The sequence below is a fragment of the Sebastes fasciatus genome, chromosome 11 (assembly GCF_043250625.1).
Source record: "Sebastes fasciatus isolate fSebFas1 chromosome 11, fSebFas1.pri, whole genome shotgun sequence".
NCBI lineage: Eukaryota > Metazoa > Chordata > Actinopteri > Perciformes > Sebastidae > Sebastes > Sebastes fasciatus.
Genome location: NC_133805.1, coordinates 15,044,110 through 15,066,878, shown reverse-complemented (window position 1 = coordinate 15,066,878; position 22,769 = coordinate 15,044,110). Strand labels below are relative to the sequence as shown.

General features: G+C 42.5%; 1 protein-coding gene across 1 annotated transcript in view; it reads right to left on the bottom strand.

The window, feature by feature from the left end:
• LOC141777047 (semaphorin-6B-like) overlaps positions 1-22,769 on the bottom strand; it is a 33,402-nt gene extending 10,633 nt beyond the window's left edge. The window contains exons 1-11 of the mRNA XM_074650978.1: positions 22,117-22,769; positions 7,255-7,378; positions 6,242-6,353; positions 5,315-5,375; positions 5,133-5,195; positions 2,605-2,703; positions 2,423-2,513; positions 2,065-2,184; positions 1,280-1,368; positions 225-442; positions 10-141 (exon numbers count right to left, since the gene is read on the bottom strand). Of these exons, the coding sequence (XP_074507079.1) occupies positions 10-141; positions 225-442; positions 1,280-1,368; positions 2,065-2,184; positions 2,423-2,513; positions 2,605-2,703; positions 5,133-5,195; positions 5,315-5,375; positions 6,242-6,353; positions 7,255-7,375 (1,106 nt within the window). The 5' untranslated portion in view covers positions 7,376-7,378; positions 22,117-22,769. The remainder of the gene's footprint in view (positions 1-9; positions 142-224; positions 443-1,279; positions 1,369-2,064; positions 2,185-2,422; positions 2,514-2,604; positions 2,704-5,132; positions 5,196-5,314; positions 5,376-6,241; positions 6,354-7,254; positions 7,379-22,116) is intronic.

Genomic DNA, 22,769 nt, shown 5'->3' with positions numbered 1-22,769 from the left:
TAACAATACCTCGGTTTAGGCACCGCTTCGTCCGGGACAGGAGTCCAAATAGACTCGGGGGATTTCTGCTCTTTAAACCGGCCCTCGAAGACATGAGCGAGCTGCTGCATGTCAAACACGCACACCGCAGAGCCAGGGATGCTACCGTAGAAAAAAACAAAAATAAAACAGTGATGAGAAAAATAAGTGTTCGTTTGTGTGCACATTTGTGTGCATCTCTGTACCTGTTTGGTGGCGTGGAGAAGAGCCCCAGGATGACGTCTCGTCCCTGCATGTGAATGATGCCGCTCGTGGCGTGCAGGAGGTTGAAGTAAAAGTGTGAATCTCCCGGGACGGAGCAGTTGAGCCGCGCCTTCAGGAATGTGGTCCACTGCTTCTCAAGGACGCGTTGAGAGCCTCCCAGGTCTGCCTTACACACCCGAGCCACGCGGGACACCATCACCTGGAATACAACAAGCAAGGTTTAGTCAAATGGAGGGATAAGAAAGAAAGAAAGAAAGAAAGAACGAAAGTATGTAAGAAAGAAAGAAGAAAGGAAGAAAGAGAGAAAGAAGAAAGGAAGGAAAGAATGAATGAAAGGAAAGAAAGGAAGTAAGTAAGAAAGAAAGAAAGAAAGAAAGAAGAAAGGAAGAAAGAAAGGAAGTAAGTAAGTGAGTAAATAAGAAAGAAAGAAAAAAGAAAGTAAGTAAGTAAGTAAGAAAGAAAGAAAGGAAGGAAATACAGAAAGAGAGAAAGAAGAAAGGAAGGAAAGAATGAATGAAAGGAAAGAAAGTAAGTAAGTAAGAAAGAAAGAAAGAAAGAAAGAAAGAAAGGAAATAAAGAAAGAAAGAAAGAAAGGAAGAAAAAAGGAAGGAAAGGAAGGAAGTAAGAAAGAAAGAAAGAAAGGAAGGAAATACAGAAAGAGAGAAAGAAGAAAGGAAGGAAAGAATGAATGAAAGGAAAGGAAGTAAGTAAGTAAGAAAGAAAGAAATAAAGAAAGAAGAAAGGAAGGAAATAAAGAAAGAAAGAAGAAAGGAAGGAAAGAATGAATGAAAGGAAAGAAAGTAAGTAAGTAAGTAAGTAAGAAAGAAAGAAAGAAGAAAGGAAGAAAGAAAGGAAGAAAAAAGGAAGGAAAGAAAGTAAGTAAGTAAGAAAGAAAGAAGAAAGGAAGAAATAAAGAAAGAAATAAAGAAAGGAAGAAGAAAGAAAGAAATAAAGAAAGAAGAAAGGAAGGAAAGAATGAATGAAAGGAAAGGAAAAAAGTAAGTAAGTAAGAAAAAAAAAGAAAGAAAGAAAGCACCTTCTCTAGATGATGAAACTCCATGGCCATCTCTCTGAAGAAGAAATAAATATGAGGCCCCCACTCCATGGAGCTCACAAAGTAGGGCTCTGAAAAATAATGTGAGAAAAACAGTTAGACACACACACACACACACACACACGCACACACACACGCACACACACACACACACACACACACACACACACACACACACACACACACACACACACACACACACACACACACACACACACACACACACACACAGAGCAGTGCCGGGGGCCAAACGTAACGCTCCACAGTTCCTGACATGGAGCTGTAATAACAGTCACATCAACATTTGACTGCCGCTGTCCACGGGCCTCGCTCATCAAATATTCACGTCCTGTTTAATTTATCATCACGGACAAGAGGATACACGTTATTTATCATTTATTCATCCAGCACTGTTCCAGCTTTGACCTGCCCCGGCTTGTTTTTCTCTCCACGGAAAAACAGATTTAACAATTCAATCTACGCCTTCTTGTTAAAACCCTCAATCTGTAGAGTCCAACTAACCTCCATGCATCACTCTGTCTGAGCCTGTTCCACTTACAATAAATCTATAAAATGTAGGTCTTCAAATCATGTTTGGTTTCACTGAATGTAGCTTGTTATTTAGCTCCGCCGCCTCATGAAAAGACAGCCACAACGATTCAATTTTCTTTTAGTAAACTACTGAAGATAATGGTTTCTGTTATTCGCTTCCTGATTGTCTATTGAAGGTGTCTGAGTCATTGTAATACGTCTGTTTCTAAAAGTACCTCGGAACCATTTGGAGTCGTGTTTGACTGTGCGGAGGGCGGGGCTGTCGCCGAGGCTACGATAGATCACCGCATCGATGGCCAGGAAGTCTGTCACAGTACCCGTAAAGAGACTACCATCTGAGAGATGCACAGCGAGAGGAGAGGAGAGGAGGAGATTAAGAGGAAGAAGATACAGATGGAGAGATAGCACAAGGTCAGGAAGATTAAAACCAAACAAGCAACGCAGCGAGAGGTTTGACTATAAATCATTTGTAAAGGTAAACACAAGGACACAGACGATTCAGCGTCTGGAGATGAAAACAGAGTCTGATGTCTGCTAGAAACCCTGAATTCTTCATCTTTAGTGCGACACTACCTGCAAATAGAGCCACGTTGGCGTGTCGTGGATCATACGGGCACCGTGCCATCCCGCTGACAGGCTCTCCCACCATTTCTAAAGTGTCCCTCTGCAAAAAGAAAAAAAATATATAGATAAACAAACTGGCAAGCATACAGAGAGTGGCCAGCTGACAGATAGATAGATAGATAGATACTAACAGTGTAGTTGGCACACAGCGGGTTGAAGGCGTTTGTTCCACATACAAACAGGCCACCATGCTGGCTGAGCAGAACCTTGATGAAATTACGGCACTCTCCCTACGGAGAAAAAACACAAAAGGAAACGATTAAAGAGGAGAAGAGAATCACAAGGTGCAGGGCAACGGTTTTGAACTAAAGTTAAGCTCAAAACTAGCAGTCGGAGCAAGACGGCTGCAAGTGTGAGGTGTGAAAAAATGCAGCTTAAAACAATCCTTTACACCCTCAACCACTCTCCATCTGGAGGAACAGTAGGACGGGGTCTTTATGGCTGTCTTCAAAGTGGAGGCTGCTGATTGAGCTGAGATTTAAAGCTGCTGCCACTGAATCTGAACCTTGATGACACTGGTCGGCCCTCGGCCCCTTTGTGATACTACAACAGTGTCTGATGGCATCCAGTTGGGAATAATAATTGATTGAACTTGAATTAACCTGTGTAGGATGATGATTTGTTCATCCGGAGCTAAATTGAGGGCTCCTTCTTGGTATTGAATGATGCTAGACGGTGTTACTAGTTTACGATTGTGTGACAGTTATATTTTGTTGGAGGATATTTTTGTAACTATACTGGGATTCAGATAGTAGAGTAGTTAGAATAGCCTGGCTATCTATACCAGCATGTATAAAACACACTAATTAACACATCTTGTTTGTTTAATCTGAACAAAAACACAACACGGCGGTTATGCTTCCTAGAGACTCCACTATTATTATTATTATTATAACTTTTAGGACAAAATGCTTTAAACGATGGCTATGAGGGTGTTTGTACTGGGAAGTTGATTTACCTCGAAAAAAAAAAGATCCTCTGATTTACAGACGTCTCTTTATACGTTCATGGCTCATTGGTGTTTTCAGTCCAAAATGGCTGCAGCGGACACCAGAGTTTCACCTCTTTGCTTCTATACTCTTTGCCTGTGCTTTTCCTGATATACCATATCAAAAAGCCTGCTATGAAAAAATGACTCTCTTAGTATCACAAGAAGAACATTATTCACAATATACTATCAGGAGGAAACCTAATTTTGAAGGTGAAACTATTTTGCTAGCTAAATCGGTCTCATTTAAACTAAACTAACTAGCTAACTAACTAACACTGATTAACCTCCGCAGTTCAAACACACAGTGGAATACTATTAGTTGATAAGCATGTGTAATTCAATGCCAAGAGCACTGTTTGGTTGGCATTTGGCGAACAATAAAATGATGTGCAAATATAGCTGCTTCCATTGTTTAAGCTAAACTAGACAGCTGCTGGCTCCAGCAAGCTACATGTTTACTGTACTGATGTGAGATTGGTATCAATCTTCTCATCTAACTCTCGGCAAAAGTTTATTTCCCAAAAAACGTTTCCTCTAACAACCATAAATGTGTTTCAGTTCAGTTCACAGGGATTTCTGCTTAGTGGCACACCTGAATGGAGCCGAGCCATCGTTAATGTTATTAGATCCACCTGTGCTTTCTATGGCATTTCAAAATGTCTGCAGTGGAAAAAGGTCTATTGTTAGACCGTCTTAACTGCACACTTAGATGCTATACGACTGTAAAGCATTATCTCTGGCTCACTAACTGTTCTACTGTATGTCAGATGATGCATCATTTACCCTGAGCCTTATAATTTGATCTCTTCATCTGAGCTAGCTGGCTTCGGCTTCACCTTTCAGTCTTTTGTCTTCCACCTTAGGCAAGTCTTTTTGCTTCCTGTATTTTATCACAGCTTTAATTCCTTTCTTTTGCTCCTACGTCTTTTCTTCTTTCATCCGTGTTCTTTGAAGCAACACATCTTTTCCTTTTTGTTGCCTCTCTCTTACTACCCGGTGGCTGCCCTATCCTCCTTATGTGTTTCTCCCCCACCTTTCCTCCACCTACACACATCCCATCCCTTCCTCTTCCTCAACTGATTTCAATTACTGTTTCCTCCCTGAGGCTGTGTCACTCTCTCTGCTCAGTTTGCTTTATAATGTTTCCTCTTGCCGCTTTTTCTTCTTCCATGAGTTCCGCCCAGATTGGATTTTGCCGGTGGCACTGCTGCATTTATACAATAAAGCTTATATTTTAGGTTACACCCTGTCAAGGAAGCAACCATCCCATCAAATCTTTCCCTTTTCAAGATTTGATCACACTCCCATCATATCTCAGAACATTGTCAACTATCACTTCATATACACACATAATTGTCCCATTTTCTAGTTTCCCCCACAGGCTATGAATGAGATATATGAAGAAAATTGGCACAATGCAGGTGTGCAAGACGATGGCTTTCAAGCTTCATGGATATCTTTCGGGCCTGGGTAACGTTTCACTGAGCTGACGTGATTAAGTGATGTGCTGATTCTGTATCAACAAGATCAAATTTGTGTAAATACCGTATGCAGGTGCACCCGGAGGAAATAAGGTTACTCCAACAGCTGTTGTGTCTGTCCATGCGTGTGATAGTGTAGATGGTGTTGATGCATGTGAGAGTGGATCTCAGAGTACGAGCACTGTACCTCATGTTTGCCCTTCATCCGGCACACTCGAATGTCGTTCTTATTGGATTCCCATGTCCGTTTCTGCCAAAAGGAATGAACCACAGTCTGAATAACTTTGTTGTGCATTTGTGTGTACACTATTAGTTGTTACTGCTGCATGTTTGTTTTGGTGTGTGTGTGCGCAAGAAAATGAGTCTTACCTTGCTGTAGAACATCTCATCACCTGCCATGTTATCCAGCTCCACTCTGTACAAGTCATCTCTATAAAAACACACAACAAAACAGTGCCAATGTATTACTATAGGATATCTGATATATAATATAAACAATGTGTAAGGAAGGGGTCAGCATAATTGATCCTTCCCTAAGCCCTGCCCACTCTGCTACTGTTACCATGGTGCCCACACTGTCACTAACTGCATACCCTGCATATAGCTATGTTATCTAATTTTCCTCCCGTATAATAATAATAATAATAATAATAATAATAATAATAATAATAATAACACTAATAATAACAACAACAATAATAATAATAACAATAACATAGTATATAATAATAATAATAATAATAATAATAATGATAATAATAATTATATATATATTATTGTTATTATATATATATATGTAGCAGCTTATGTTACAGTAAAATGCATCTCCAAAAAAATTGTATATGTGTGAGTATATATGAATGTATGATCTGTACAGAAGTCTGCTTCAGAAACACCATTTCTCTTAGACTGCCACCTGTTTGTGTTTTTTATGATACAAATCTGTTCAAACAAACTAAATCTAATTAAAACTGTGTTTGAATTGTGAAATGTTTAATTTAAAGGACGTCAGTTTTTATAATTTATTTGTGTTCCAAATACTTTTGCAGGAGGACCAGATTTTGTGTACTACTGTTTACTACTTTCCATATATCATGAGTAAGAGTAATGTGAACAAACAGCTTTCACTTGACATTTAACAACACTGAATTGAATGCTTCCCTCGCAAAACAACAAACTGAAAATGTCCTCTGCAGAGTGACAGCAGATGGAAGCTGTGGCATCAAATGAAAGCAAAAAGGATATTAATGCGAGCACGTCAGTAACACACAGTTGGAGGCGGTTGCCGTTGGTTACCTGGCTCCTATGTAGAGCGTGCGGTTGACTTGGAGGACCGTCTGGATGTGCAGCTCCTGTCTCTGGGCTGAACGATGAGCTCTGCCCAAGAACACTGGATACCTCCGCACAACTGACAAACACACAGACAGAAAAAAAAAGCTAGAAATGAAGTGCCATGCTCAGGGATACTTTGACAATTGAGCGAGTTAATCTGTATTTACCCTAAAAACATTTCTAACCTTCACTTTAATAGTGTCTTCACTCATTCTTTATGCTTTTGTTGAGGAGAAAAAAAAAGATAATGGGAAGAGATGAATGGTGCAGCAGTTAAAGTACACTGAAACACTTTAATCCTCTTAGTGTTTTTTTTTTTTTGCTTTTGTTGATGCATGCAGCCCCATAATGAGAAAAACTGTGTGCAACCATTATTGTAATTTTATTGTGAAAAAAGGCATTCCCTGCCTCTTCTCCCTGTAAGTGGGAGAGTACAGATGAGGTGGAGAGAGAGAAAGTGGCAGTATCAGAGTATGAGAAAGTTTCGAAGAGGAGGACAACGGTCTCCACAGGGAGCCCTCATCATCAGGAGACAGATTGGGAGAACGTCTCATTGTCCTTGACTGCAGGGGAGGGAGAGAGGAGGACGTAGCGATCCATCTCCACCTGTCTCCTCCCCTTCTCTCTCTTCCTCCCCACAGCCTTCTCTGTTGTCATCTGCATCACCCCATCCAATCCAATTGCCTCACACTTTTTCATCTTCCTGCACCTCTCAAAATCCATAACAATCATTTCTCCCGCTCTCTTTCTTTCTGTCTTGACATCTTTCTCTCTCATATTTATCAGTCTGCTATACCGCCATCGAGAGAAGGAGTGAAGTCTCTTTATTTATCTGTATGCCCGGGCAGCTGGAGAGCAGCTCCACACCAAGGCGCTGACCCTTGACCCCCGATTTCCACATCCACCATGAAGCCATTCATCATCCAACGCGGCACATACAGTGACACACACACACACACAGCAGGAAGGAAACATACCCTCCAAGGGGACGTAGCTGAGTGGACTGGGCTCCTCTGGGAACGAGCCATCCGCCAGTTGAAGCAGCAGGAGAAGAAATGTGAGGGGTGGAGCCACGGTCGCCATGGCAGCAACACACATGCACTGAGGAGAGAGGGGAGAGAAAAATGTCATTGTTGCGTACGCTATATGTTCCTCTGTGTGTGCATGTGCGTGAATGTGTGTGTATTGACATTATGACAGATTTTACAATCAACAGGTCTCTGTGTGTGCGTGTGTGTGTGTGTGTGTGCGTGTCCATGCAAGGACAAGGGTCAGAGGTGCAGCAGGGTGACTGCTGCCACCAACCTGACTTCAGCAGGGAGCTAATGTGTTTCTATTGTCTGCTCTGTGCTTTAATGGGGCTCTATTGTCAGAAATGTCACTCCATTGTTACACAGTCTGAATTGAAGGGGATTCTCACAGCCATATAACACACCGAGAGACAAAACAGTCTCAGGATTACAAAGCCACTTTTTGGGTGGTAATGTTCCTTTCATTAATTGTGTTTCTATACGGACATATGGAGGATATAGCCGGCCTTTATAGAGAGAGAAGAAAAAGAAGAGATGAAGGGAGTGACTCGGGCAAGCTGGACAATGTCTCTCTAAAGGTCAAAAGTCAAGAAGGCTCTAAATCACGAACAAGGAAAAAGATTTTGGTCTTTAAAAAGCTAAGAGGCCACAAAAGGGTCACGCTGTGCAAGATATGTGCACACACACTCTCACGCTCTGTGAAGCTGTAGTACTTCAGCACAGCGGTGCTTTGAGCTAAATGCCAACATCAGGATGCTAACATGCCCACAGTGACAATACTAACAGGCTGATGTTTAGCGGTTGTAGGAGCCAAATATTGAGAAAGGAGTAGTTGAATTCCTTATTATAAGAGAAACATTATGTTGATAGTAATTGGTATTTTTGCCCCATGTGGCCAACCACAGCATTGAATTGTTTATAAATTTGGCACCAGTTGATGCCGTCATCCTGATTTAGTATCAGCTGTGGAGAGCGCAGCTGTTTAAGGACGCCAAGAGCCGAAATAGTTTTTTAACGGGCTTTAATATAGTTTGTTCATTTCAATAAGACAAAGTTTAAGTTAATCTTTTTTCTTTACTTTGGGTTGCCGCGGCATATCCTGTTTTGGGTTGTTTGGGTTGGTTTATGTAGTTTAACACACACGCACACACACACACAAAGGCTGCAAATCAATCATATGCATCCAATGACAGAAAGGACATCTAACCGTGAGTAAACCCATGAATGAGCGCAACTTTATTTAGTAGATGCCTTGTTGACACGTTTTCTTGGCGAAAGAAATATGGCTTAGAATAGAAATTAGAAGGAAGCCATAATAGCGGTTATAATGTTCACCCACAGGCTGTATATAAGAAGTGGACGTGGTCACTGTGACGTCACACATTGGTTTTGTGGACTGCTGCTTTGAAACCTCAAGTTCCGCATCTTAGCTGTGCCATCTTGGTTTTGCAACCAGAAGTGACACAAGACGGTGGCGCTAAGTAACCGAATGCTGAAAAAGGTAGCGACCTTTCAATCACAAGGTAGCCACGCCCTAAAGCATACCCTGCTTTATGGTCTATTTGACTCTAAATGGGACCATAACTTACTAAATGAACATCATGCTGTATTGAAGAAGACTTTAAACCAGCGATTGAGACCATGAACTCATGTTTACAATGTTTACTGAGGTAATAAATAAAGTAAGAAGTAGGATCATTTTCTCAGACTATACGAATGAATGTACCTGGAGGTTGCCCACTGTGTTTACCATGTTCACCATCTTACTGTGACGTGTTTGCATGCTAACATTTGCTAATTTTGTACTAATGGTGGCACTAGATGAAAAGTCAGGGGATCACCGAATTCTGTAGGATTCACCCTCTGTGGACCATGAACATCTGTACACAATTTAATGGCAATCCATCCAATAGTTCTTGAGACATTCCAGTCTGGACCAAAGTGGTGGACTGACGACCACCAGACGCACCATCTAGTACGACCAAAAACCCACATAGCGGGCTCAAACTGTCAAAAACAAGCCCCCACGCTGTACATCAGCATCTCTTTCGCCTATAAAACCAAGACAGTGGAATAACACTGCTGCACATAAGTTACTACCAGTCATAAATTGCGGCAGCCATCAAACACATTGTAAATGTGGGAGCTTTTGCATGCATTTACTCAAAAATGCCTGTGGCTCGGCTACAGTGTCTTTGATGTGAGACTACTTTGAAAAAGAAGAGGAGATAGAAAGAGAAGGAAAGAAAAAGATGAGACAAATGAGGAGAACAGAAAGGGAGGAGCGCTCTGGTTTTGTCTTGGGTTGCTGAGAGTGCTGCTAAAACCCTGGACAAGGTTTGATGAAAACACAAATGAAAAGAAAGGTTAGAAATTGAAGAAAAAGATGAGTGTCGTTCCCATCAAATCCACCTGAATACCGTGTTTCATGTTTCCCCCAACCCCCGCTTATTTCCTTTCATCCCTCCATCACCCACCTCCGCCCCTTCATTTCTCTGTCTTTATACCTCTCAGCTTGTCTGTTCCAGGATGAAACACCAGGTAGATGATGTGCCAGTTGCTAAGGTGATGACAACTGCTATTTGAAGCACAGAGATGCACCCAGATGTAACGTGCACATACTCTTATACAGTACATAAAGCACATTCACCTGTGTTGCCAACACCTAACACTGTGCATGTGTTTGATTGACAAGCTGTTTGAGGACACCAGTGAGGCGGTGTGGTGCTGCAGACTATACACTGGGGGCCACTTCAAATGAAATTCTAGCCCAGAGATTGCAGGTTTGACATCTCTAAGCCTTCTCCTCATCAGAAACACCGGAGGAGCCCTGAGGGGGGAGGGGGGGTGTTTGTTTCATCTGAATCTCAATTGGGATTCCCTGAACTAGAACTGATTGAGTCAGGTGTAGGGGGTCAGCCCCATTTCATTATGGCCATTTCACGAGAGGATCCAAATTCGATGCTTACACCTAAATTGAAATTTTGTAGTCTTGTTTGGACTGAAAGGATGGTTAGAGTTAAATGAAGCGTGTGTTCCAGTGAGATTAGGCATCATATGGTTGTGGTTTGCGTCATACAATCCCACTGTGTCTTCTCAGAGTCATAACTCAGTCAAATCTGAACACGCACACACACATTATACATGTTTTCAGATTCAGAGTGACTTGCTCTTTCCGAGAATATCATTATCTCCGTCCATCGCGTATTAAAGCGGCAGTAGGCAGAATATTTTTAGCATCATTGGGCAAAAAATCCACACTAACCTTTCAGCATATTGTAATTCAAGTATTCTGGGAGATAACTAGATTTCTGCACCTCCTCATGGCTCTGTTTTCAGGCTTTAGAAAATCTAGCCCGTGACGGGAGACTTTGACCAATCACAGGTCATTTCAGAGAGAGAGTGTTCCTATTGGCTGTTCATTCAACGGAGGCAGCTGTCAATCACACGCGAACTCCGATCAAACGGTCAAATTAGGCAGCGCTGATCAAATATGAATCAAATTTTTTTTACTGTAATGCCTATTTCTCGCCTCAAATGTTTTCAGAAACATCTTGTAGTGTAGTGTTTAGCTGTAAAATTAGAAAGTTTGCTACGGCTGGTAGGCGGTGCTTGGTATTTCCTAAACTACTCTCAACATGGCTGCCGGGTCACAAACTTTCTCATTTTACAGGTACCAATGGATTCCTTAGGTTTTCTACTTTCATGTGATATTTCACCATAGCTTTTTTTAATTAGTTATTATCGCCTTAACTCTGACAGGCCTATTTGCGATTTCCTATAATGTGTTTTAACCAACCTGTGAAGCCCGAAGGCAAATTTCCACATTTATTGACAATAAAGATTATTATATTATCAAAAAAAATGCTGTGGGAATTGTAGCCCAGTTCAAAGTAAAACTAAACTATATTAAGAGTTTCAAAATCCATTAATATTAACTGTTTTTCACAAATTTCTTTTTACATTATAAGGCTCAGAGTGTCCCTTCAACTTGGTTCTTATATTCCTGAAACACTTACACTCTCTCCTTTATCCATTCATAAACAGATATTTTCCCTGTGTTGGACATACAAACAAAAAAACTAAATTTTAAATAGCATTAAACAGTTTTGTTGCATTAAACTGTCCTAAAACATGTATTGTACAATTTACGTGCAAACTGATTTCTAAGGAGCCAAACGTATTGTGAAAACAACAATACTTGGCATGTCCGGCTAATACACACAGTGACTTTGCTAAAAGCGTGGGGGATCAAAACTGGGCATCCCTCTTTCCTTCCTCTCTCTCTCTGTTCCTTTCTCTCTCACACAGCCCGCACATGCTACATACCAAAACCCTGCAGCCTATCATTGATGTAGCCTCCTCATTAGAGTGTGTATTGATTAAGGTTATTGATCTATAAGATAAACCATCAGATCTGGGCCAAGGCCAACATACTAGGACTCTGCTGCTGGCCGGTGCCATGACAAAGGCAGTATTTTTTACCGCTCTGGGCTATAAAAAGAGGTCTTGGGGCAGAGCTTTGACGCAGTGCTTTGACGTGTGGTTATCAACGGTTCCTGCTGAGCCGAAAGACAGAAGCGACAGATGAAAGATAAAAGACAGAGGTGGTTTGAGTAAAAGACAAAAAAAAAGAGGAAGAGAGACACCGCCTGCTACACTTCCAGCTCATCAAGCTATAAAAAAAAAAAGAGACCGCCGGTGACAGAATGAGTATCAGCAAATCAAGGGAAGAAGAAAGGCCGTTCTGCTATTTGTGTCAAATCATGTTGATGTGATAGGATTAAATGGTGTGACACTGACACGGTTGTCATGGGCTGCATATAATGACGGTGACGGTGTAATCTGCCCTCATCAGGCAATAACCCATTAGCAAATCACCTGCGAACACTCACTTCATTAACCAATCAGCAGGTCATCTGAAGAAGCATAATCACCCGCGTTCACCTCTTATCAGTTTGTCCATATGTTTCGTCCTCATCAGCTCCATTTGTCTTTTCCTCCAGCGTGCTCTCGTTCACCTGCCACGGCTGATCCGACAGGGGGTGAGCAGCATGCTGGGATATTCTACACAGCCCCACAGTATGTCAACAAACTATATGGAAGATATCTATTTAATGATAATCTATTAAATATTTACCCATGATTCCATCCTAAAATGCCTCAGTGGCCTTTATGGACATGTTTGCACAAGGCATCTCAACTATTAAAGCTGCTGAGCAAGATCAATACACTCTCATCCTGCTAAACAGAGACGGAATAAAGAGCAACGTCCCAACTATCCACACTGAGCAGCATTCACAGACCACACTGAGACATAAATACAAAAGGCCAAGGCAGAGATACACAGCTAACCAAATGTCACTGATGCTAAGATGCTTGAGCCGTGACCTGTGCTGCACCCGACTACATTACAGACATTAATTAATCCTTTGATAGCCTATGTGTGTGTGTGTGTATGCATGCGTGTGTGACAGAAATTGGACGAGTCAAATCGAAACCCGTCTTTCCGTCGGTGTTGACATTTCACTGTATCTGAACTGTTTTCTGATGTGTTGCGTTGTGATTAGGTCTACAGGCAGAAATCTTTCCCTCTCTCTCTTTAGCTGCTGCAGCCACTCCACTCTGTGCCTTTGTTACCGTAGCAACCAATAGCAAAGCTAGGCAGAGATGTTCTATTGCAGTAGATGTAAAAGCGAGGAGGCGGGTTCGCCCTCTAACACATACATGCATACATATGTGTGAGCGTACACACACACACATTGATGCATACACTTACGCTTTTAACCCAAATCTCTAATGTATTCATGTGAGTGTTCATGAACACATATGTGGACACAGATATGGGGAGGTGGGGGTCCCCTCTCTCTCTCTCAGCAAGGAGGGGGATGGGGGAGCTGCAAGCATTTTGTCTCCACATTATCCACACACTGGCAAGACAGTATAGCTCATTTGAAATCAATATGTCAACAATGGGATGAATTAATTGAAAACGCGACAATGCATTTATTACACGTTCACTTATAGGCCTATTAGATAAGGTTTTTAAACTGCTGAGCCTTTATTTTTCCACAGGGTTTCCCCTTCAAAGATGTAATATTTCAGCTGAATCTCAATGAGCTAGCTGGGTGATCATTGTTCTGTGTTAAATGTAAAACCATTCAGACTCATTAAAAGCTTTTACTGGAGCTGTGATGAAACCTAAACCTGCAGTAGGCAGTGCATTTTTGGCATCATTGGGCAAAAATTCCATAATAACATTTCAGCATATTGTAATTCAAGTGTTAAGAGAGATAACTAGACTTCTGCACCTCCTCAAGGCTCTGATTTCAGGCTTTAAAAAATCTAGCCGGTGAAGGAAGACTTTGGCCAATCACAGGTCATTTCACAGAGAGAGCGTTCCTATTGGCTGTGCTCCGGCTGGTGCTTGGTATTGCCTCAACTGATCTCAACATGGCTGTGGGGTCACAAACTTTCTAATTTTACAGCTAAACAAGATGTTTCTGAAAACATTTGAGAAGAGAAATAGGCATTACAGTAACAGAATATTGATTAATATTTGACCAGCGCTGCCTAGTTTGGCCGTTTTATCGGAGTTTGCGAGTGATTGACAGCTGCTCAGAGACGGCAAGGCTCCAGCTCGACTCTGATTGGTTGTTTTCTTCCAGTCTGTGAAATCTTGCAGATGTCATTAGGAGCACCAGAGGACACAGGAGGACACAGAGGCACATAATTTTTTTCAGATTACTCATGCACTACTGCCAGGATATAGTTTTATAAAAATAGCTTAATCTTAATCATATTTGCTCCATTTCTGCCTACTCTAGCTTTAATTTAGGACAAAAAGAAGTATGTGTGAAGATTTTCTTAATGCTTTTTGTCAAAGGAAGCTCTGAGACTTCCTCTGCCGGATTATTATGACAGGATGATTTACAATAATAAAAAAGATGGATCAAGAAAGTTAATAAACTGTGAAAAAGATATATCAATGTGAAGCCTCAGCTGAGATAGAATCCTTTTACGACTTCTTCTCATTTGTAACACATTTGCTCCTTGAAGACGGTATGCAGGTTAAAGCCCGGAATAAAAACAAGATGGCCTGAGGGTAGAAACGCAGACATGGGCTAAACTGGGAGAAGTGGGTCACCTTCACACTTCAGGACTCCACCCTATAAGCACTATAGCTTCATTACTGTAATAGACTTAAGACAGATTTCCACTGTAAATGGAACGGACGTGAACAAAATGTAACTGGGAGATATTTCAGAGTGTTTTTCTCACTATGGTACAGTGCTGATTCCAGTACAACATTGAAGAGGACCCATTATGCTTATTTTCCGGTGCATTCTCATATTTTGGGTTTCTACTAGAACATGTTTACATGCTTTAATGTTCAAAAAACGCTTTATTTTTCTCATACCGGCTGTGCTGCAGCACCTCTTGCTCTGATTGGTCAGCTGGCCCACTCTGTTGTGATTGGTCAACCGAAACAAACTCTTCAGACTCCACTCCAGCTCTGCTCTAATTAGCTTTGTTCGAGGGCGTTCAGAACTAGCCACTAGGCAGGTATTATGCAAATGTGTTACTTGGTAACATCACCACGTTACAGAAGAAAAGGCAGGACTTTAAGCAAGGCAGTTCAGGAGCAGTGTTTCTGTGGGGGAGAGTAACTCCTTTTGGTGTGGACTTTGTAACTTTGCAGACCTTTCACATGCACGAAAAATATATAACATACTAAAGGAAAGGGAAAAAGCACAAAAGCATAATAGGTCCTCTTTAATAGTAAAAGCTCAGACAAACATTGTGTGAGCCCACAACATAAAACTCTCATAGCTTGTCCATCAACACCACTAGGTGCGTTTACTTAACAGATGCTACACCAACCTCAAGCTTTAAGACAAAGTTGTTAAAAGTTATTAAGAGGGATGTTGTGAAGCTTGGATTTAGGATTGCTTCTTGGTGTCATACCTCTTTTTTTAAAGAAACTGATTTTCTTAATTGACCGCAAAGACTCACAGTTGAAAAAGTGAACATAGGAAATATAAAAATGTGCTGACTTGAGTGAATTCTCTCACCCACTTCAGTAAAGAGGTTTTGGAAACAAGTGTTTAATGGGGGAATATTAGCTCTTTCACTCTGGTGTCATCATTCAGCTGGTTTGATTGAAAAATGCGTGACAAACACATGAATCTAAAGAATCAAGAGGATTTAAAGCTCACATTTTAAGATCTGTGTAATAGTTGGCTCACCACGTAATTTGTACTGACAGCGTTGGTAGCTCGGAACTCTAATCTTAAAGAGGACCTAGAGGCTTTTGTGCTTCTTCCCTTTCCTTTAGTGTGTTTTATAGTTTTTTGTAAAAGGTCTGCAAAGTTACAAAGCCCAAATTCCACGTCAAAGGGAGTTACTCTCCCCCACAGAAACACTGCTCCTGAACTGCCTAAAACGCCTCGCTTGAAGTCCCGCCTTTTCTTCTGTAACGTGGTGATGTCACCAAGTAACACATTTGCATAATACCTGCCTAGCGGCTAGTTTGGCACGCCCTCAAACACAGCTAGTTAGAGCGGAGCTGGAGGGGAGTCCGAAGAGTTTGTCTCGGTTGACCAATCACAACAGAGTGGGCCAGCTGACCAATCAGAGCAGACTGGGCTCAAACAGAAGGTTTCAGACAGAGGGTGAAAGGAGGTGCTGCAGCACAGCCGATATGAGAAAAATAAAGCGTTTTTTGAAGATTAAAGCATGTAAACATGTTCTAGTAATATAATACTAGTATGCACCAGAAAATGAGCATAATATGTCTTCTTTAAACTTCCTTGTTAAAGGAATAATTCAACATTTTGTGAATTGTTTTCAATTTAATCCTCTCATCTCACTAAAGAAAACGAATGAGTATATTTCCCAAAACGTCAGACTATTCCTTTGATTTCACACCGTCATAGTAAGTTTTAAAGATTACAAGCTCCGTTGGTAAATGTTGGTTAAGTCCACACATTGCCGTGGAGGTAAATGTGAGGTAACTGGGGCGTCGGAGTTTGATGCAAGTTCAAAATGGTTGCTCTGGGAGTAATTATTAGTGGTATTAAAAATCTCCCATATCAGGTGGCAATACAGGTAGAACCACATGCTGTCAAAGCAAACAGGTCAGAGTGAAAATAAACAAACACACGGATATGTATTCAGACATGTTCACATGCACTCATATACAAACAGTGAAGAGCAACACACACACAAACACACACACACACACACACGCAGACATACGATCGTGGTCTCCTCAGCAGTGGAATCACTGTGTCAAGTCTTTATCTTATCGAGGTGGAGGCGATATTGCCTCAAGTGGCTGCCTGTCTCCTCAGAGCAGGTCTAATCAGAGTTGAGGGAATCTGTCTTTTGCTGTTAAATATCCCAAAATACTATTCAATCTACAGGGTCATTTATATGCTAATGCAAAGGTTACCTCTGCATAGGCCCTTTGACGCAGCTGTTAGGTTATGTGTACGTGTACGAAGGAGGAAAAAGAAAGAGAGAGATAGTGAGAAGCGAATGAAGGAGAGAGGGAGATGATGGTAGCGGAGGGAGAGAAGGGAGATGAAGGAGGAGAGGAGATACAGAGGCAGAGAGGAAGGGAGATATTCCCCTGGGTGAGTGCCATAGGTAATTAAAATAGGATGGACAGAGCTGGAGTCTAGCCAGCGAGAGCTCCATCTCCCCTCAGACTTCTTCCCCAATCAGGCCTTCTGCCTAAAGCCAAATTGCTGCTAGTGACAGACACACAGTATAGCCTGACTATGGATGCAGTGAGTTATCAGCTTATGCTTAATGGACATGTACAAACACAAACACACAGCTCAGAAATGCAGGTGAAAAAGCAATCAAAACGCTCGCAACAAATTACTTCGGGTTACAAAACAGGTAATGTGCTTCTGGTGCTGCACTGAGGCAAAAAAATGCACATGAAAACAACACACACATACTCACACGCACACACACACACACACACACGTACACACACACATTTATGGTGCTGTGCAAAGCTGCAGCAAGGGCAAACGTTACTAACCAGAGTTTGACTGCAGTAAGCACATATACATTCACTGCACAGCTCTGAGCTAGAGGCGAGCACATGAGTATGCGGTGCACGCACTCAGACACACACTATGAGCACAGAGTCGAACACACGCACACTCCAGCGCGTACGACGGCGACGAAGACGCAGTCTAAATTACACAACAGTAACAAGGGGATTTTTCATCTGTGGGTTTTAATGCTGCTGTTATTCTGTTTTGTCACACAGTGTTAATGGTGCACTTTGCACTGTACAAGGTAGTCCATGACATCTGTCTCTATAGAGAAGAGACCTTTGTGATTGTCTACTATGTAGTACAAATGAGCTTCATCTTACTGCTTGGAAATTGGCAGTCTTTTCATATAAATAAATTGGGATACTGGCTGATTTTTCTTGATACATTTTTTTTTTGCTTACTGTCCACATCACTGCTTGTCATTTTTTCTACCTCATATGCTAAATAGGCTGTGCTAATGTCTCAACGTGGCAGCCATTACCATATACCCCCACACCCTGTTAGTGGCTCCTCTTATGCTGGCGTAGAAGCTGATAGGTAGCTCATATTCTCGTCATGTTGTTCTTTGTGTGCTGTGATCACCAGTAAGGGTAAATATAGCTCTTTTGGCAGAAACCTGCTAAGAGGATCACAGCTCACAATGGGCGGTCTGCACACACAACAATCACAAAATGCCAGAGAACCTGCTTGCGGATTGACGTATGCACGCGCAGACCCACACCTACATCATACACACCACCACCACCACCACCACCACCACCACCACCACCATACGCAGAGCACGACACCTCCCCTGAGAGCTTTCTCTCCTCTTCTCGCAGGTATAATTGTGTTTCTGCTACACTTTGTTCCTCTCCCCTCAGTTGTGACTGGGCCCCTGATGAAAAGCCATAATTAAAAGAGAAAAGTTGTGTTTGTTGGGTGCAGGAGAGGAGGACGGGATGAAGGAGGAAGAAAGATTAGCCACAACAAAGCTTCATCAGGCAACAAAACCATCTTGCGTAGCTGGGAGACAAAAGGACTCGGATGCGCCTTTATCTCCCAATAAAAAAGTCCTCCAAATCCCTCTGGCTAAGCTGCCATAACTAAAGCCCTCCGTTGGCTTAGGTGCTGGCTGAATTTGTTGGACAACAAAAGCAGCAAAACATGAGAGGGTACACCGAGCTCCCGAGAAAATATGTATACCTCCGTTCATTTAGTGCAAAGAAGTAAAAAGTCAAGTGCCTCGGCGGTGGCATTTGGGAAAAGGTTACTTCGTTATGTTGTTTTGTTTGCCTGTGCCGTGCAGATGTGTGCGAGTGCCCTCGTTGAAAGCGTGAAGTGGACGGTCATTTTCTCACTCTGCAGTGTTGCGATGTAAATGAGATCACAGAAGGGAAGAGATTAGACTACCTTTATCTTTTGGAAGTTGAAACAGCTGTGATATCACTCGCAACCAATTTGCCAGGCAGTTAAACGGGAGGACCAGCTGCATGCAAAGAGATTCATTTGAGTGACAAACTAACTCTTGTGACCCTCACACGCACTACAACAAATACGCTTATAAAATATGCATGTGTGTGTGCACCCTAAAAACAGCCACAACGATCATCATATCATGTGCCTGACCGTGATGAGGATGATGAGGATGAGGGAGCGCCGGAGGTGTTGTTAAGGTGATACAGTGGACAGAACCAAAATGCTGCAAAATGAACTCACACATTAGCCCGTTATAGCATATGCAGAGACCACACAATGTGCACAGGGATGCATAAAAAAGAGGCTGCACCTCGGGGGAGGAATCAGCGAAGACAGAGTCATAAAACTGAAGATGCATGGCCACTGTAAAGTATATGAAGGATTTTTTTTTTTCGTTGAAAACAACTGCAAGGCATTATTATACGGTGCATGTGGCTGATACAGCAACCAAACCCACATGGTGCAACCACCTTTAGCCACCTGAGCGTCATTTATCTAGTGGTGTACAGTTTATGGCACCATGGACAATTTGCAGCAGAGTGTGCTATGGGTGACGCCTATTATCTTGCTCCTTTTCCTTTTCTAACATCTGGAAGGAGTTGTCCAAAAAGCCCAGTTAGGCTCCTGAAAGCCTCTCACATCAACAACGCATAAGGGAGTTTATTTTGAATGTACCTGTCTCGGGATAAAAGCTACTTTCTGACAAGTAAAGAAAGTATGCCTGCGTGACACCTGACCCTGTGACCTTCTTTATCCTGCACAACGACTCACTGGGGTCCACCCTCTAAGGGCCCTGCAGGAATAGTTCACCCAGCAGTTGCCTGCCCAGCTAGGTTCCTCTGATCTCGTTATCCAGAGGTCTGCGGACCTTTCCAGCGTCTTTTTTTTTCAGGTGTTGATTTTGTACTAAAGAATCACTGCACTCTGTGTGAAACTGGAACTTCAAACAATATTGTAGCTGGCTGCTTTTGAGGAAAATCAGCATTCCTTCACATCTCTTGACACATAGTCATAACTTTGCTTTATTTTATGATAGGATTAGTGAATAATCCGGTGTATTTTCTGACGCAGAGAGGGGTGGTCGCTTTAGGGCAGATGTGGAGTTGATACAGCAAGTTTTGGAAGTTGCTTAAAGTTCATCTGTAAGAGCGACATTCCTTCATGTATCGGCAGCAGCAGAGCAGTGAGTGAGTGGGAGGTATATCCAGACTGTGTGAAAACTATAGTGTGTAGAGGTTAAAGCGAGTGACAGTAGTTTTTAAAACAGTGTCCTGGGTGGCTTGGGTTTGCCGAAAAAGAAACAAATCAATCCTGTTGTCTATGAAATAGAAAACGACAGCTTAGAGTGGCAGCTTAGAGCCCCACAGTGTTTCAGTCAGAAAGTGTTCCTCGCTGCGTACCAGAGGTAAAGAGAGGAAATGTGTCGCTCGACGTATTCTCTTGGCGAAGAGAACAGAGAGGCTGTTAGGTAACATCTCTCTCCTTCCAAAAAAATCTCCTGTCTATCTCATCTCTATTAAACACACACAAGCTCTCAGAGTGACACTGTACACATTTCTAGAAACGTGCTCCTTAGCAACCTCAACATACTAATCTGCCTTCGATTTACTCCCTTTGTGCTGCAATCCAATCCAGTGTTTTTTTCCCGTGCTTGAGACGCCCTGTTTGTGGCTTAGCATGTGTGATTGAATAGGGTCCTATGTGATCAATAGAGCTCATTAAATGTCCCTGTGGGCAGTTGTCTCGCCCTAAGGCTCTCTTAGATTGCTTTTACCTGCAGCCCTGCTCTGCCTTATTGCTTCTCGTGGCTCCAACTTTGTTTGCGGCATAATTAATTTTATAATTGAATTACTCAAGCCTGACCTTTGCATGCTATTTCCCTAAATGTGAGCTGAAGTATCCATTTGGATAGCTTCAGCATAGGCTGTGGGTGTTTTTTTTAGAGGGCTTTTGCTGTATGTTTGGGATGGGCGGGTGTTATTAGACTGCCTTCCAAAGGGAGGCTGAAGGAAACAGTGGCTGCACCTGTTGTTCCCTGCGGTTGCTGTGTGCCGGGGTTAGCACCTGCTCACACGGCTGCTGTGTGGCTGTCTGTGTGGGCAGCGGGGATAACAGGGAGACCATTCACGCCCGCTCAGACTGCTGTCTGCAGCCCCTCTCCCTCAACGCTCGTTCGCTCTGAGCTTTCTTGCTCCATCATTTCTTTCTCTGGTCTTTTACATCTTCTGCCTTACCCCCCTGTAGCCTATACGCCAGATTGCTATCTACCACACTTTATCCTTTGTATCCCCGGTCTGTCCGTCTGTGTTTCTGTCTCTCCCTCCCTTCCTCCTCCTCCTCCTCCTTCTGTTTTCTTGTCTCCAACCATCTCTTCTTCTTCTTTTTCCCTTTCAACTCACACAGAAAACATAAACAGCAGCAGCTGGGAACTGTTATAGTCCTTCTGCGGGGCTCGATAGCTTTTAGTGTGAAGGATGAAGTTGTAAACAATAAATTACATATAACTACTAAATCACTTCAGTAAGAGCTGCACGGACGGCAGCAGCAGTGAGTGAGCGTTTAACTCGGGCCAGGGAGGTTGTGAGTGTGCAGAGTGGTTATGGGCAATTTAGGTGACAAGTTATTGTAAGTGTGCAACATGGACAAAGGATATATTTTAGAGTTTTTAGAGTGTTGGATCTGTCTAAAGTAGCTAAATTGCCCATCTATGTCTAAATAACAACAACATAAATACAGTGTGCTTTGTGCATTCTCCACTCTGAGTGAGTAATGACATAATCAATTGATTTTACGGCTTCCAAATAATCACACCTTTACTCTTGTTAAACATGTAGTAAAACAACATGGATCACGACCCCTGTGATCTAAATTTCAATCATGCTTTGTGCTCATCCTTGCAATGCAGTGTTAATAATAATGTGCAAGTATTGTGAGCTATTTTTTTTGGCTGAGACATCACTTCAAAACCTATGAGATCCTATGCAACACGTGAAAGCATACACAGCAGTGATATGCAATAAAATATGTGCACATGATATGCAAATAAAGAGCAGACACAAAGAGCAGTTCATGTCCACAAAAGGTCCAGGCGATGCCAAACACACACACACACACAGGCACAACCTCATGAGCCTCATAATGCAGCAGCAGCAGCAGCAGCAGCAGCAGCATAGTGGCAGTATAGAATTGCGCACATGCTGCTGTATATATACCTGTTCATATCCCATCAGCACACATCTCTCAATCCCACCATTTGGCTCTCACTCACCGCAGCAGATGGCCAGGTATAGGGAGGCAGGAGGAGGCAGGTGCCAGTCGCCAACTCGCCCTCTCCGGTCGCTCTTCTTCTTCCTCTCTCTGTGGAGAAAAGGGTGATGGATACCACGGTGCTCTCGCTCCGTATCCAGAGCCTCTCTGTGTGTAATACCAGCAGCAGCAGCAGCAGCAGCAGCTCCTTCAGCCGCACCTCACCTGTCTCTTCCCTCTACGTAGCATCACCGTTTACCGAGCGCGTCCAAAACGCCCAGTCAAAACTACAAAACGATTTTTTTTTTTTACCTCCCTGGAGAGAAAGAGTCTAGATGCGTAAAAAACAGCAACCTACTGGGAATATCTCTCCTCGTTCAGACTCCCTGCTGTAAAAAAATGATCCCAAATCCTGCGGACTGTGTGAAGTCTTCTTCTGTCTGCACTTGGTGGTCAATGTTCAAGCTATACGGCTCTCTGAGAGATCAGTAGTCAGCAAAATGTAATCCTCTTTTTAAATTTACAGTGGCGAGGTGAAATGTCCAACGCAGAGCAGTCACAGTGACAGCAGGGGCCCATAATTCACAGCCCTGAAACACACACACACGCACAATCACACACACACACACAGTCCTGCAGCAGTGGATCAATGATGAATGGAGGAGCTCTCTCTCT